The following is a 13824-nucleotide window of genomic DNA, read 5'->3' as shown; positions in this document are numbered from 1 at the left end:
GCCAGTTAAATTTATACATAAAACCTGTATTTATTTTGGGAACTGAACAAGGTTTTACAAGTGAGCACAATATCACGTTTAATATATATCACTGTGTGAAAACCCATGATCAGACCCATGTCAGAAAGAGCGATCTAGAATCTCTAGCAGATTGTGAAGTGTGACAGGTCAAACACATGGTGTAAACACTGGCATTAAACACCAGCAGTACACACTGGTACAGCGTATACACTCACAGCATCTATAACAGAGCTCAAGATAAACAATGAACCATTTACAGTTACAGCTGATAGCTTTATTTAAACAACACAGTTAATAATGCTGTGTATCAGATGATCTGCTTTGGTTACATGCAGCTTTATACAGTCACTAGGAGAAAGAAAGAAAGAAGAAAGAAATAAAAGAGAAAAAGACAAAGAGAAACAGAAAGAAAAAACAGAAATGAAGAAAGAAAAAGAAAAGGGAGAAAAAGACAGAGAAAGAAAAAGAAAGAAAAACAGATAGAAAGAAAAAAAGAAAGTTCAAGTAAAGAGAAATAAAGAAAAAGAAAAAGAAAAGAGAGAGAAAAAAACAGAGAGAAACAGAAAGAAAAGAACAAAAAGGAAGAAAGAAAGAAAGAAAGAAAGAAAGAAAAAGAAAGAGAGAAAAAAGACAGAGAGAAACAGAAGAAAAAACTAAAAGAAAGAAAGAAAGAAAAATAAGAGAGAACAAAGACAGCAAGAAGCAAAAAGAAATAACAGATAGAAAGAAAAAGAAAGAAAAAGAAAATAGATTAAAAAAAGATTGAGAGGAAAATGGAAAAAAACAGATAGATAGAAAGAAAGAAAGAAAGTTAAAAGAAAGAGAAATAAAAAAGAAAAAGAAAAGAGAAAAAGACATAATCAAAAAGAAAAAACAGAAAGAAAGAAAGAAAGAAAGAAAGAAAGAAAGAAAGAAAGAAAGAAAGAAAGAAAGAAAAGGAAAAAAGATAGAAAAAAGAAAAAACAGATAGAAAGAAAGATGGAAAGTTAAAGGAAAGAGAGAGAAAGAAATAAAGAAAAATAAAAGAAAGAAAGAAAGAAGGAAAGAAAAAAATAAAGGAAAAATAAAGAACAAAAGAAAAAAAATTAAAGGAAAGAGAAAGAAAGAAAGAAAGAAAGAAAAATATAAGAGAGATAGAAAAACAAACAAACAAACAAAGAAAAAAGACAGAGAGAAACAGAAAGTAAGAAAGCAAGTAAGTAAGAAAGAAAATTAAAGGAAATAAAGAAACAAAGAAAGAAAGAAACAAAAAGAAAGAAAGAAGGAAAGATGAATTATACAGTGAAGTAAAGTTCTGGTTGTGTGATGTGTTCTGTTGTGTAATTATGTACAGTATATAATATAGTAATGAACAGAAAGAGTTCAACACTGTTCGTGTGTGTGTGTGTGTGTGTGTGTGTGTGTGTGTGTGTGTGTGTGTGTGTAGAGCTACAGTATTACATGTACAGTGTCAGTCAGGTGAAGTATTAATCATGTAAAAGTTAGTTAAGGCTGGATTTACGTGTGTACTGTGAGCAGGTACAGTGTATAATAACAGGAGAAGAGGCGTTGCTCCATTACACGTTGTCCTGATAAAAATGTGAAAATACTGATTCCTTCAACTCAGATTTAGAAGAACTCAACTGTAACAGAAAAAAGAGTAAGTGAATGAGAGAACAGGACGTGGCTACACACTGCAGCAGCAGGCTGGTGTAGCAGCACTAACATGTTGAGTTGGAAGTAATGGGGGGGGGGGGGGGGGGGGGAGAGATGTCCAGCAGAGGGCGCTACATCAGAAACACGCTAAAGAGAAACTCCATATAAATGACACAGTATAAACTGCTGTAATCCTAAACATATTTATATCACAGCGCTGTTCTATTCGCAAATCTAATTGGACATAAGGTGTTGATTCTTTAAGCAGTACTGCACAAGCAAGACTGAGGTTGTACTGAATATCGGCATGGCTGTGATACAACTGTAGGCGCAATGTTTTCAGTTTAACAGCACGACCACAAGTGCGACACTGGATTTATACAACACTTCTATAAACAAGAAATTAATATCGAGCAACTGACATTTTGGACTCAATATGGCCAAATGTTTTGTTTATTTTTGCACCACTAGAGGAAATAGATCCTGAAGATGCCACACTCACTTTAGAGGACATCGTTTAGCTGGTTAGATTTTATAGCTCACAATGATTTAACCAATCCTGTTAAAGGTGCTTCCGGTAAAATTGGCATCCCTTCTTCCTTTTCATTTTCATCCGACGAGCATCTGACAAAAGTTACATATTCCTGAAAAGGATCATGTACCATGTCTGTTGATGATGTCACTAACACTACTGTAGTAACCGTTTCCAACTAGGAAGTGGAATTTTACATGGAGAACAATGAAATATACCGGTACGGATATACATTCTATATATTATACAGTGAGGGAAGTAAAAAAGTATTTGATCCCCTGCTGATTTTGTATGTTTGCCCACTGACAAAGAAATGATCAGTCTATAATTTTAATGGTAGTTGTATTTGAACAGTGAGAGACAGAATAACAACAAAAAAATCCAGAAAAACGCATGTCAAAAATTTTATAAATTAATTTGCATTTTAATGAGGGAAAAAAGTATTTGACCCCCTCTCAATCAGAAAGATTTCTGGCTCCCAGGTGTCTTTTATACAGGTAACGAGCTGAGATTAGGAGCACACTCTTAAAGGGAGTGTAAACTTATCAGTTTGTTACCTGTATAAAAGACACCTGTCCACAGAAGCAATCAATCAATCAGATTCCAAACTCTCCACCATGGCCAAGACCAAAGAGCTCTCCAAGGATGTCAGGGACAAGACTGTAGACCTACACAAGTCTGGAATGGGCTACAAGACCATTGCCAAGCAGCTTGGTGAGAAGGGGACAACAGTTGGTGCGATTATTCGCAAATGGAAGAAGCACAAAAGAACTGTCAATCTCCCTCGGCCTGGGGCTCCATGCAAGATCTCACCTCGTGGAGTTGCAGTGATCATGAGAACAGTGAGGAATCAGCCCAGAACTACACGGGAGGATCTTGTCAATGATCTCAAGGCAGCTGGGACCATAGTCACCAAGAAAACAATTGGTAACACACTACGCCGTGAAGGACTGAAATCCTGCAGAGCGCGCAAGGTCCGCTGCTCAAGAAAGCACATATACATGCCCGTCTGAAGTTTGCCAATGAACATCTGAATGATTCAGAGGACAACTGGGTGAAAGTGTTGAGGTCAGATGAGACCAAAATGGAGCTCTTTGGCATCAACTCAACTCGCCGTGTTTGGAGGAGGAGGAATGCTGCCTATGACCCCTGGAACACCATCCCCACCGTCAAACATGGAGGTGGAAACATTATGCTTTGGGGGTGTTTTTCTGCTAAGGGGACAGGACAACTTCACCGCATCAAAGGGACGATGGACGGGGCCATGTACCGTCAAATCTTGGGTGAAAACCTCCTTCCCTCAGCCAGGGCATTGAAAATGGGTCGTGGATGGATATTCCAGCATGACAATGACCCAAAACACACAGCCAAGGCAACAAAGGAGTGGCTCAAGAAGAAGCACATTAAGGTCCTGGAGTGACCTAGCCAGTCTCCAGACCTAAATCCCATAGAAAATCTGTGGAGAGAGCTGAAGGTTCGAGTTGCCAAACGTCAGCCTCGAAACCTTAATGATTTGGAGAAGATCTGCAAAGAGGAGTGGGACAAAATCCCTCCTGAGATGTGTGCAAACCTGGTGGCCAACTACAAGAAACGTCTGACCTCTGTGATTGCCAACAAGGGTTTTTAAACCAAGTACTAAGTCATGTTTTGCAGAGGGGTCAAATACTCATTAAAATGCAAATCAATTTATAACATTTTTGATGTGCGTTTTTCTGGATTTTTTTGTTGTTATTCTGTCTCTCACTGTTCAAATAAATCTACCATTAAAGTTATAGACGGATCATTTCTTTGTCAGTGGGCAAACGTACAAAATCAGCAGGGGATCAAATACTTTTTTCCCTCACTGTATATATATTTTATAGTAACAGCTCATTCACCGGGACTTGTATGGTGAACATTCCACTTGAGCTAAGACTAAAAATAAACAGACTTTTTACTTAAGAATGTATATAATCATGGCTGTGGTGAAGCTTTCTGTAAAGGAGAAGTTTACTTAACATTCATAGAAGGAGTCTCCAGTTTCAGAGCTTTGTAAGAGTCAGTAGGTTTTCAGGGCAGAGGATTTTACCTTCAAGAGAGGCTGGGGAGGGAACAGTGTGTACGTGATAACAGGAACTAACATGTTTCATAGATGGTCTGCAACATTAACTGTAACTATCAACAATTACAAAACCACAGTATGTTGTTCGATAATAAGTAGAAAATTGCCAACTTCAGGATAACAGTAGAAAGAAAGAAAGAAAGAAAGAAAGAAAGAAAGAAAGAAAGAAAGAAAGAAAGAAAAATTAATTAGGAATGAAAGGCAAGTAAGAAAGAAATAAAAAAGAAAAGGATAATGACTAATGTAAGTAAAGAAAGACAAGAAATAAAGAAAGAAAGATAGAAAAAGAAAAATATAGAAAGATAGAAAGAAAGAATATATTAGAAATGAAATACAAGTAAGAAAGTAAAAAAGAAGAAAAAGGATAATTAGGAATGAAACAATAAATAAATAAATTCAGAATGAAAGTAAAAAAGAAATAAAAAGAAAAGGATAATGAGTAATGTAAGTAAAGAAAGAAAGATAGAAAGAATAAATAAATAAATTAGGAATGAAAGACAAGAAAGAAAGAAAGAAAGAAAGAAAGAAAGAAAGAACTAGGAAAGAAAGAAAGAAAGAAATAAAGAAAGAAAGAAAGAAAGAAAGAAAAAAATTATTGTAAGAAAGAAAGAATAAATTTGGAATGAAAGACAAGTAAGAAAAAATAAAAAAAGAAAGGATCATGGTTAATGTAAGTAAAAAGAAAGAAAGAAAGAATAAATAAATAAATAAATTAGGAATGAAAGAATAAATAAATTAGGAATGAAAGACAAGAAAGAAAGAAAGAAAGAATGAACAAAAGAAAAAATAAAAAATAAATAAGGAATGATTGAAAGAAAGAAAGAATAAATTAGGGATGAAAGACAAGTAAGAAAAAAATAAAAAAGAAAGGATCATGGTTAATGTAAGTAAAGAAAGAAAGAAAGAAAGAAAGAAAGAAAGAAAGAAAAATTAGGAATCAAAGAAAATAAAAAAATTAGGAATAAATAAATTACAAATGAAAGACAAGTAAGAAAGTAATAAAAAAGAAAAGGATAATGAGTATTGTGAGGAAAGAAAGAAAGAAGCAAAGGAAGAAAGAAAGGAAGAAAGAAAGATTAAGAAATAAATTAGGAATGAAAGACGACTAAGAAATAAAAAAGATTTCCTGCTCTCTCTCTCTCTCTCTCTCTCTCTCTCTTTCTCTCTTTTCTCCCACTGACTCTAAAATCAGAGCTGAACACTAGGCTAAACTCAGAGGGACTCGGATTATAACCCCAGATTAGAATCCTGTGGTGTGAGATATGCTGTGTCTCTCTCTGTCTAATGGGACCTTCATCCACATGGTTTTATGCAAATTTCGAATCTGTGAGTCAGAAAATCTAGATGGAAACAAAAAACAAAGGAAGGTGCAAATGCTGGTATATTAATAGTTGCTGGTTGATATATCATATAACACACACACACACACACACACACACACACACACACACACACACACACACACACACACACACACACAGGAGCAAAGCGTTGTGTTTAAGAACTCACCTTTTCTTGTCTTTGGAGCTCTGCAGTGAGAGAGCCTGCAGTGTTTCAGCCGCCATCTTCCTCCTGTTAAAGGAGTTCATCTCCTCCTCTAGCTCTCTGCGCTTCTCCTCCAAAGTCTTCTTCTCCTCCTGGTGCATACGCTTGACACGCTCGAAACGCTCATGCAGCTGCACGGAGACGCACGAGAACACACTAATAGAACTTTACAGAAATTACAACTGAAACCTGCTGCACTATTCATAAAGTTGCCAGAACGTCATTTCTGTGTTTAGTGTAACGTCATCCAGCAGATTTAAAATCCCATAACATTATGACGACATCCTTTTGAACCAGATGACACATGAACATTCACATGTAAGAGCCTTTAAACTGAAGTTTAGAGTCGTTATCGCCCATGACCTCTGACCTCTCGCTCTCTTTCCTTCAGCTCAGCCTCCGTCTCCTTTACTTTGACGACGAACATCTGCCGCATGTCCTCCTCCATGCGCTGCAGCTCTGCGACAAACTCTCTCCTCTTAGCCACGTACGTTTCCTGCAGACTGAGAGAGACGTGGGAGATGTTCTGATGGAAACAATCTTGCTGACTCAAAGGATGCTTTGAAATACACTGGTTTAGACAAACTGATTTTTTTTTTTATTATTTCTTCAATGACTTTTGTCTCAAGTAAAGCTTGTTTCGAGGAAGAATGGAGGACAAGGCAACCCATGGGCAGTACCTGAATGGCTGCATGTCAGTGTCGGGGTCTTTGAAGCCCATCTCCTCCAGTTTACATCGGCGGTACAGCTCGTAGTGACGTGCATGTGTCTGCTCCCGTAGGTCCTCCATGTTCACCCGGATCAGCATCTCCCTCAGCTTTACAAAATCACAGTGGCTCTCATTCTCCACTGCGCTTAAACACACACACATACACACACACACACACACACACACACACACACACACACACACACACACACACACACACTACTTATAGTCTTTAAAACAAATATGTAGTACCTAGCTTTGCCCCCAAATTCACTTTATGGTTATTGAAATTATTCCCACAAGCAGTGGCTCCAGAGTTTATTGTATCTATCTATTACATTAGCGTGTTTTTGGGAAGTGGGAGAAAACCAGAGAACCCAGAGGAAATCCACACAGACCGTAATCCCAGCTCAGGGTCGAGTCGAACCGGGGACCTGGAAATGTGAGGCGGCAAAGCTACCTGTCTGAAAATGTTTAATATTTACTACTTTAAGCCAACATGGCCGCCGCTGGACTAGGGGTATAAATCCTTTACCACAGCATAATGTGAAAGGAAAATTGTTTAAGAACACCCTAAAAAATCAAGAGACTTTGTTTTACATTTGTCAGGGGGAGTAAAACTGACCAGATTATCCTCTAGTGCGTCTCAGATTTTTATTTATATTTTTTTGGAGAAATTCTGTGATATTCCAGGATCTCAGGTTTGTCAACATACTGTATGCCGTGTTTCGAGGCGAGGTTGCAACTTATAATGCCTACAACCGGTAACAAAAACACCACAAGAAAAGCCCACTCAACTAGAAATTTCAGCTCGTCAGCTCAGGGTAGTCTTTTCAACTCAACTACCAGTTCCTTCAGCGTGACATCAAATCAACATGGCCGCTCCTTCTCTACTTTTTAACGAGTTTATAGCAGTACTGGCTTTAGATCAGTTAATATACAGATAAAGTACTTGGTTCAAGCTATAACATTATACACCATACTGATCAAAGTTTTGAGAAGACAATTATCAACATTAGTTATCATTAACGTTAGCCAGCTAACTTGTTGCTAAGTTATTCACGGTTGTCTGCTGTTGCTCCTTGTGCTGCAATTTCAGTCCAAAATGTTACATGAATGTTTGAAGTTCACTATGCTAGAACAGAACCAATAGACACTCGTTGCTGTATCAGTTCTGTAAAAAGCTTGATGTGCTCTGACAGTGTAAATAACCACTTACAATGTACCATGGACGCAGCATGAATCTGAAAGTGTCATGTGATTTATTCTGGGTTAATCTCATGACTTGCTGGAATGTGCAAGTAATATGAAGGTGGTGTGTGTATGGAGTATGGCACCTACGCAGTTCTCCTGTGTGGCTTGCCGTATAGGTACTCACCCTGTACCGCTCCCCATGGGTACTGTCTGGCTCTCACTAGTTTGTTTCCCACTTTAACCTCCTCTCCACTTCCCACCACAGCAAAAGGCAGATGAGCCTGAAACAGAAAATCAGACACACAGACGCAACAATGTTACAAACACAATAACTGTTTACAAACAGTCTACATTCTGAGTTTGAGTTTCACTCACGTTCATGGAGGAGTTGATTTCTGCAACAGCTTCATCATCTGTGGGGAACTGGTAAATCTGAACGCCGTTGCTGACAAGCTCGCTCATGATCTTAATCTTGAATTTATGGAGATCGGATTTGGAGATTGTGTCTGCTTTAGCGATAATGGGAATGATGTTCACCTATCAAGGATTACAAAAAGCCTCTGGAAATAAACTGATCCATTGAGCTGACAGATATACTACACATATACACCAGTCTGCCATAGCACTTAAACCACTGACAGGTGGACATGAATAACATTGATTATCTCATTACAGTGGCACCTGTCAAGGGCTGGGATATATTAGGCAGTATTTGAACAGCCAGTTCTCGAAATTGATGTGTTGGAAGTAGGAAAAATGGGCAAGCGTAATGACCTGAGTGACTTTGACAAGGCCCAAATTGTGATGGCTAGATGACTGGGTCAGAACATCTCAAAAACAGCAGGTCTTGTGGGGTGTTCCCAGTATGCAGTGGTTAGTACCTACCAAAAGTGGTCCAAGGAAGGAAACCAGTGAACCAGCAACAGGCCTGGTCTGATGAGTCACGTTTTCTTTTACATCATGTGGACAGCCGGGTGCGTGTGCGTTGCTTACCTGGGGAAGAGATGGGAAGAAGACAAGCTGGCAGAGGAAGTGTGATGCTCTGGGAAATCTACTGCTGGGAAACCTTGGGTCCTGGCATTCATGTGGATGTTACTTTGACACGTACCACCTACCTAAACATTGTTGCAGACCAAGTACTAATGGCAATCAGTGGTTTCTTTCAGCAGGACAGTGCCCCCTGCCACACTGCAAAAATAGTTCAGGAATGGTTCGAGGAACATAAAAAGAGTTCAAGGTCTTGACTCGGCCTCCAAATCCCACAGAACTCAATCCGATCGAGCGCCTGTGGGATGTTTCCGGACAAACAAGTCCAACCCATGGAAGTCCCACCTCACAAATTACTTTTTTGTAATTACTGGTCTTGGTGCCAGATAGCACAGCACACCTTCAGAGGTCTTGTGGAGTCCATGACTCGATGGGGCAGAGCTGTTCTAGCAGCACAAAGAGGACCTACACGATATTAGGCAGGTGGTTTTAATGTTATGTCAGAGTATGTATACTGTACAGTATTTATGTTCATATGAAGCACACAGAGCTTGATAACTTAATTTTTGAAAAAATGAAAGGCGATCAAGCTTACCTTACTGTCCAGCATCTTCATGGTCACCAGATCGAGGGATCTGAGTGAGTGTCCTGTAGGGGAGATGAAGTACAGGCAGGCGTGGATCCTCGTGTCGTGGTAGTTAAAGAGTGAGCGTTTGATCTTCAGCTCCTCTTGGAGGAAATTCTCAAACTGGGCATCAATGTAGTCTGTGATAGGTTTATAGCTACAGAAAAAATACATTTACATAACTTCCTTATAAAAGAATGACATATGTATAATTTTACTAAACATTTCTGAGCTCTAACTGAAAGCTGCAGATTTGTATACAATTACAGTTTTTTCTAATTGATTATGCCTCAAAAGTATAGAAAATGTCTATTAATCCCCTCAGACTTTGCTTTTGTGACCAGAACATTGGTATTTTGAAATGTACCTATTTTCACTACTAAAGATGTAGAAGTGAGAATTGTTTTGAGTTTTACAATTAGATTGTAAATCACTTTCATGAAGCAGTGCCCAAATGTAGTGTCCCATCATGTCCTCCTTATATTGCTCTTGGTAGCAGCATTCAAAGTCCAGTATATCTGAGTACTCCCCCATGTTCTCCTCGAACTTATCAAGATGAGCATCAAGGATATGGACTTTGATGGACATCCTGCAGCCCACTTTGCTGTAGTTCTTCACCATCTCAACAAGTTCCACATCGTTTTCAGCTTTGTGATTGCCCAGGAAGCCCCAAACACTATGACAAAGTGAGCTTCCTAGTGAGCTTCTTGGGGAATTACTTGCACTCCAGGATTTTCTTTATCTGTGGTCCGACAAAGACCCTGGCTTTCACTTTTGCCTCAGATAGCTTAGGAAAGAAGTCTCATAAGGCCCAATTTGATGTTCAGTGGTGGCATCAGCACCTTCCACCAAATCCTTCCACGGGGTTCCACCAAATTTAAAACTGTAGATTTATCTACAATTATCCCCTTAACAATTATCACTATATAATAAATTTTTTGTTCCTGGGTAGTAAGTGTTATTTTCTAATTGATTATGCCTGAGGGCTGTAGAAAATGGCTATCAATCCCCTCAAACTTTGCTTTTGCTTTTGAACACTTGACGTTGTTCATTCCCACAGCGAACTCAGTCCGTTGTGGCCAGGCCCACCTTTGGTAGTTCACCTTGGTGTCCCTGCTGACAAACTTGGTAAAACCTCCGTGGAGACCCATCAGGACTGCCACCATTTAGAAGTCACCAATGACCTCAAAGCCATACTCATCATAATTCCAGGCATCCAGCAATGTCTTGATGCTGTTGTAATCCTTTTTGAGGTCAGAAAAAACCAACATATTTTTCAAATGTACCTGGGTTTTTTTTTTCTGATTTTATGTGAATGAGAAGACACAAATTCATCAATTTTCTCAATGAAACGAGGAAAATTTCAAAATACCAATGTCCTGATTACAAAAGCAAATTTTGACCACCCAAAATTTAAACTCATGCCTATTAAGTGGCAGGTTGTAAGATAATTGGGAAATTTGTGTTTCATTTCTTAGAGGCTCCCAGATTGAACAAATGTCCGATGCTTAAACTTTATTCACCCATCAGTGTCCAGAGCGTTTAAATGTGTGCATTCCACAAACCTCTCTTCCTTATTGACCTGGTCACCGAACCCCACGGTGTCGACGATCGTCAGATTGAGGTCCACATTGCTCTCCTTCAGCTCATACGACCTGGGTCGTAAATACACCCCACTTTGATAGTGACTGGCCTCCTCATTTTCAAAAATCGTGTTAAATAGAGTGTTCATTAATGTTGATTTTCCAATCCCAGTTTCACCTGAAAAGGAAGCAGCCCATATGGCATTGGTAGCTCAGTGGTTAAGGCATTGGTAAACTGTTCAGAAGGTTGTGAAAGGTTGTTCAAACCCCAACACTGACAATCTGCCACTGTTGGGTCCTTGAGCAAGGCCATTAACCCTCAATTCCTCAGATGTATGAATGAGATAAATGTACGTCGCTCTGGATAAGGGCATCTGCCAAAATACCATAAATGTAAATGTAATATGGTTTCGCTCAAAAGCTGTACCAGTCACTGATTGTGGTACATCTCTGAGATTTTATCTTGTATGCCTCCATTTTAGTTATGTGCTTATTATTTTTTGGGAGATGGGTAATTTTGTCTGTTTATGAGGAGAAAATTAAGGTCAAAAGATCAGAATTGAGGGCAGAGGAAAAAGAGAAGAGTATGTTAGCGTAGCTGAGGGTAATTGAAAGAACTCAGTAAAGGTGTTTTGCATTCTGTAAGTGGACAGAGAGAGACAGGGTGAGTGACAGCCAGCCTGAAATAGATTCCTGTAGATTCATTAGATCATGTGTCAAAGACAAATGAATCAAATGAATCTTATAAGGAATTTCTAGACTTATTTCTGCGTGATCTGAGAATCTGTACTCGTTCCCCTGATGTGAGTTTGTGAAGTACATTATAGTTATTGCTCACCCACACAGAGGATGTTGAAGCAGAAGCCTTGAGACACTGATTTGCTAACCAGCTGATCCGGGAGGCTGTCAAAACCAACATGGCCGCCGAGAGTCAGAGTCCTCTTTTCTTCAGTCTGAGCGGTGAGAGAAAGGAGTCAAACACTTTATAAATATTACATGATGTATGTACAAACAAACAACAAGCAAACAAATCATAAAAACAAAACAACAAACAAACTGTCATGGTAGCGCCAAAGAGCACAGAACTACACTACCCATCAGGCCCAGCACGTCACATGCCTTACTAATCACTCTCACCTGTGTCTCATTATACCTTATATAAGTTCAAGCTTTTCAGCATCTTGCCGTCAAGCTTTTGTTGTCGTATGCACATATACTGTATTATAGTCTATATACCTCTTGCCTTGTTTCAACAGTGCATGTTTATCTTTCTTGTTTTCACAGTTTCTTTTGTTTTGGTTGTACTTTACACAATAAATGATCTGCACTTGCATCCGCCTTCGTCTCCATCCTACGGCACAAACAAATAAATACTTGCAAATAAACCAACAAAAAAAGTGATAAACCACAAAACAAACAAGAAACATACAAACAAATAAATATATGTAAAAACAAATACTGAAGCACCAAAGAAATGAATACATGCCTATAAACAAACAAATAAAAAAATAATAATCAAACAAACAAATCAATGAATATAAACCAACAAATAAACAGTAAACCACCAAACAGCAAACTAATAAATAAATATAAATCACGAATAAACAAACAAACAAACAAATAAATAAAGTACCAAATAGATGTTTTGTAAATAAACCATAAAATGGCGATACATTGTTTATTTTTGAAAAGCCAGAAACGAAAGCAGCTGTAAACTTTTTTCTACATGGATGGTGTGCAGTCCAGCAATAAAGGAAGCATTTAGATGTGAAACAGGGCTGAATGGAGATGTGAGGCTCATGGCAGAGACGAGACCATCCCCAGCACCAAGCAGCCCGCTGACACATTCAGAGTGCCAGCTTCTGTCCAAACACAAGAAAAGTGTTTCACACAGCAGGCCGTTCCACACACTGGCACATTGCTCTCAAAACACACACCCAGCCACACACATACACAAACACACAAGGGACATAAAGGCCTCTTTATAGATCCCTCCCTTCGTGAAACACAGTGTCCCTACTCTTGCTTTGTGAAAACGCTCATCAATCAAAGTTCCACTTTTGTTAAATGTCATGACGGTTATTGAAAAACACTGCAGGATCTGGCAACCCTGTACCCTATATACATACATGATACAGCAAATACAGTATTATGACGTACAGTGAATAATGTAGAATGTTAAACATCCCCATGTGATAACGAGAAAACTATCTTGCAATTTTGACCAAGAGGAATAAGTAAAAAAAATCATCAAAACTCCAAGCAGGTTGTCTCTGTGTATTTATAAATGTTCTCAGAGCTCAAATGTCTTCAAATTCGTGTATCTGCAGAGAGCGAACCATCACGACAATACATAACAAATAAAAGGACACTTACACGGTATGTGTCTACGTCCACGGCAGCCATGCTGATATATCAGAGAAGCCAACGGTCTTCAGACTCATCTGTTCTGTCTCTGATGCTTAGTTTTCTCTGAAGCCTAAACAGCTTACAGCTCGACACTTTCAGCAGGGCCCCTCATGGGAACTCCCCTTTCACATTAAAATGCAGCTGGTGAAGCTGAGATGCCATCCTCCGAGCACGCCAGCCTCATGCCAGCGACTTTCTGCCAGGCTGTTGAACAGACTCTCCAGAGTAACTGATACAGTTTTTATATAGCATGGTGCTGTCGAATTCTCAAATCCGATTGGTCGGAATGATGGACTCCAAAGGTGTATTTTAGCATTAATAGTGCTCTCAGATTGATGACTCTGCATTTTTTTTCCTCAGTATGGTTCGGTTGTGGTTTGTGTCTTGGGAAAACAGATTTCAAAAACGTGTTTTTATTTAACAAAGTGTTCGTCCATACATCCATCCATTTTATTAATCCTACACAGGGTCACGAGAAGCGTG

At 38.9% G+C, this 13824-nt stretch overlaps 1 protein-coding gene across 1 annotated transcript; it reads right to left on the bottom strand.

Annotated features, from left to right (window-relative positions):
• Positions 1-4034: 4034 nt before the first annotated feature.
• On the bottom strand, positions 4035-13515 carry LOC108275229 (septin-8-A-like). The gene is made up of 10 exons (NM_001329281.1): positions 13309-13515; positions 11771-11885; positions 10915-11110; positions 9320-9506; positions 8113-8274; positions 7922-8018; positions 6515-6683; positions 6205-6337; positions 5799-5965; positions 4035-4268 (listed from the first exon to the last, which is right to left on the bottom strand). Exons 1-10 carry the CDS (start codon positions 13336-13338, stop codon positions 4259-4261), a joined length of 1266 nt encoding a protein of 421 aa, NP_001316210.1. The 5' UTR covers positions 13339-13515; the 3' UTR covers positions 4035-4258.
• Between the last annotated feature and the right edge of the window lie 309 nt (positions 13516-13824).

This window comes from Ictalurus punctatus, chromosome 14 (genome assembly GCF_001660625.3).
Source record: "Ictalurus punctatus breed USDA103 chromosome 14, Coco_2.0, whole genome shotgun sequence".
Taxonomy (NCBI): Eukaryota; Metazoa; Chordata; class Actinopteri; order Siluriformes; family Ictaluridae; genus Ictalurus; species Ictalurus punctatus.
The sequence above is the reverse complement of the archived record's forward strand: the minus strand, read 5'-3'. Positions and strand labels throughout refer to the sequence as shown.

Coding starts and splice junctions, on each gene's coding strand:
- LOC108275229 (NM_001329281.1), bottom strand. CDS start 13,338: ATGGCTGCCGTGGACGTAGACACATACCGT. Junction 6,684..7,921: donor CCCATGGGGAGCGGTACAGG/GTGAGTACCTAT, acceptor GTTTAAGCGCAG/TGGAGAATGAGAGCCACTGT. Junction 6,338..6,514: donor ACTGACATGCAGCCATTCAG/GTACTGCCCATG, acceptor CGTCTCTCTCAG/TCTGCAGGAAACGTACGTGG.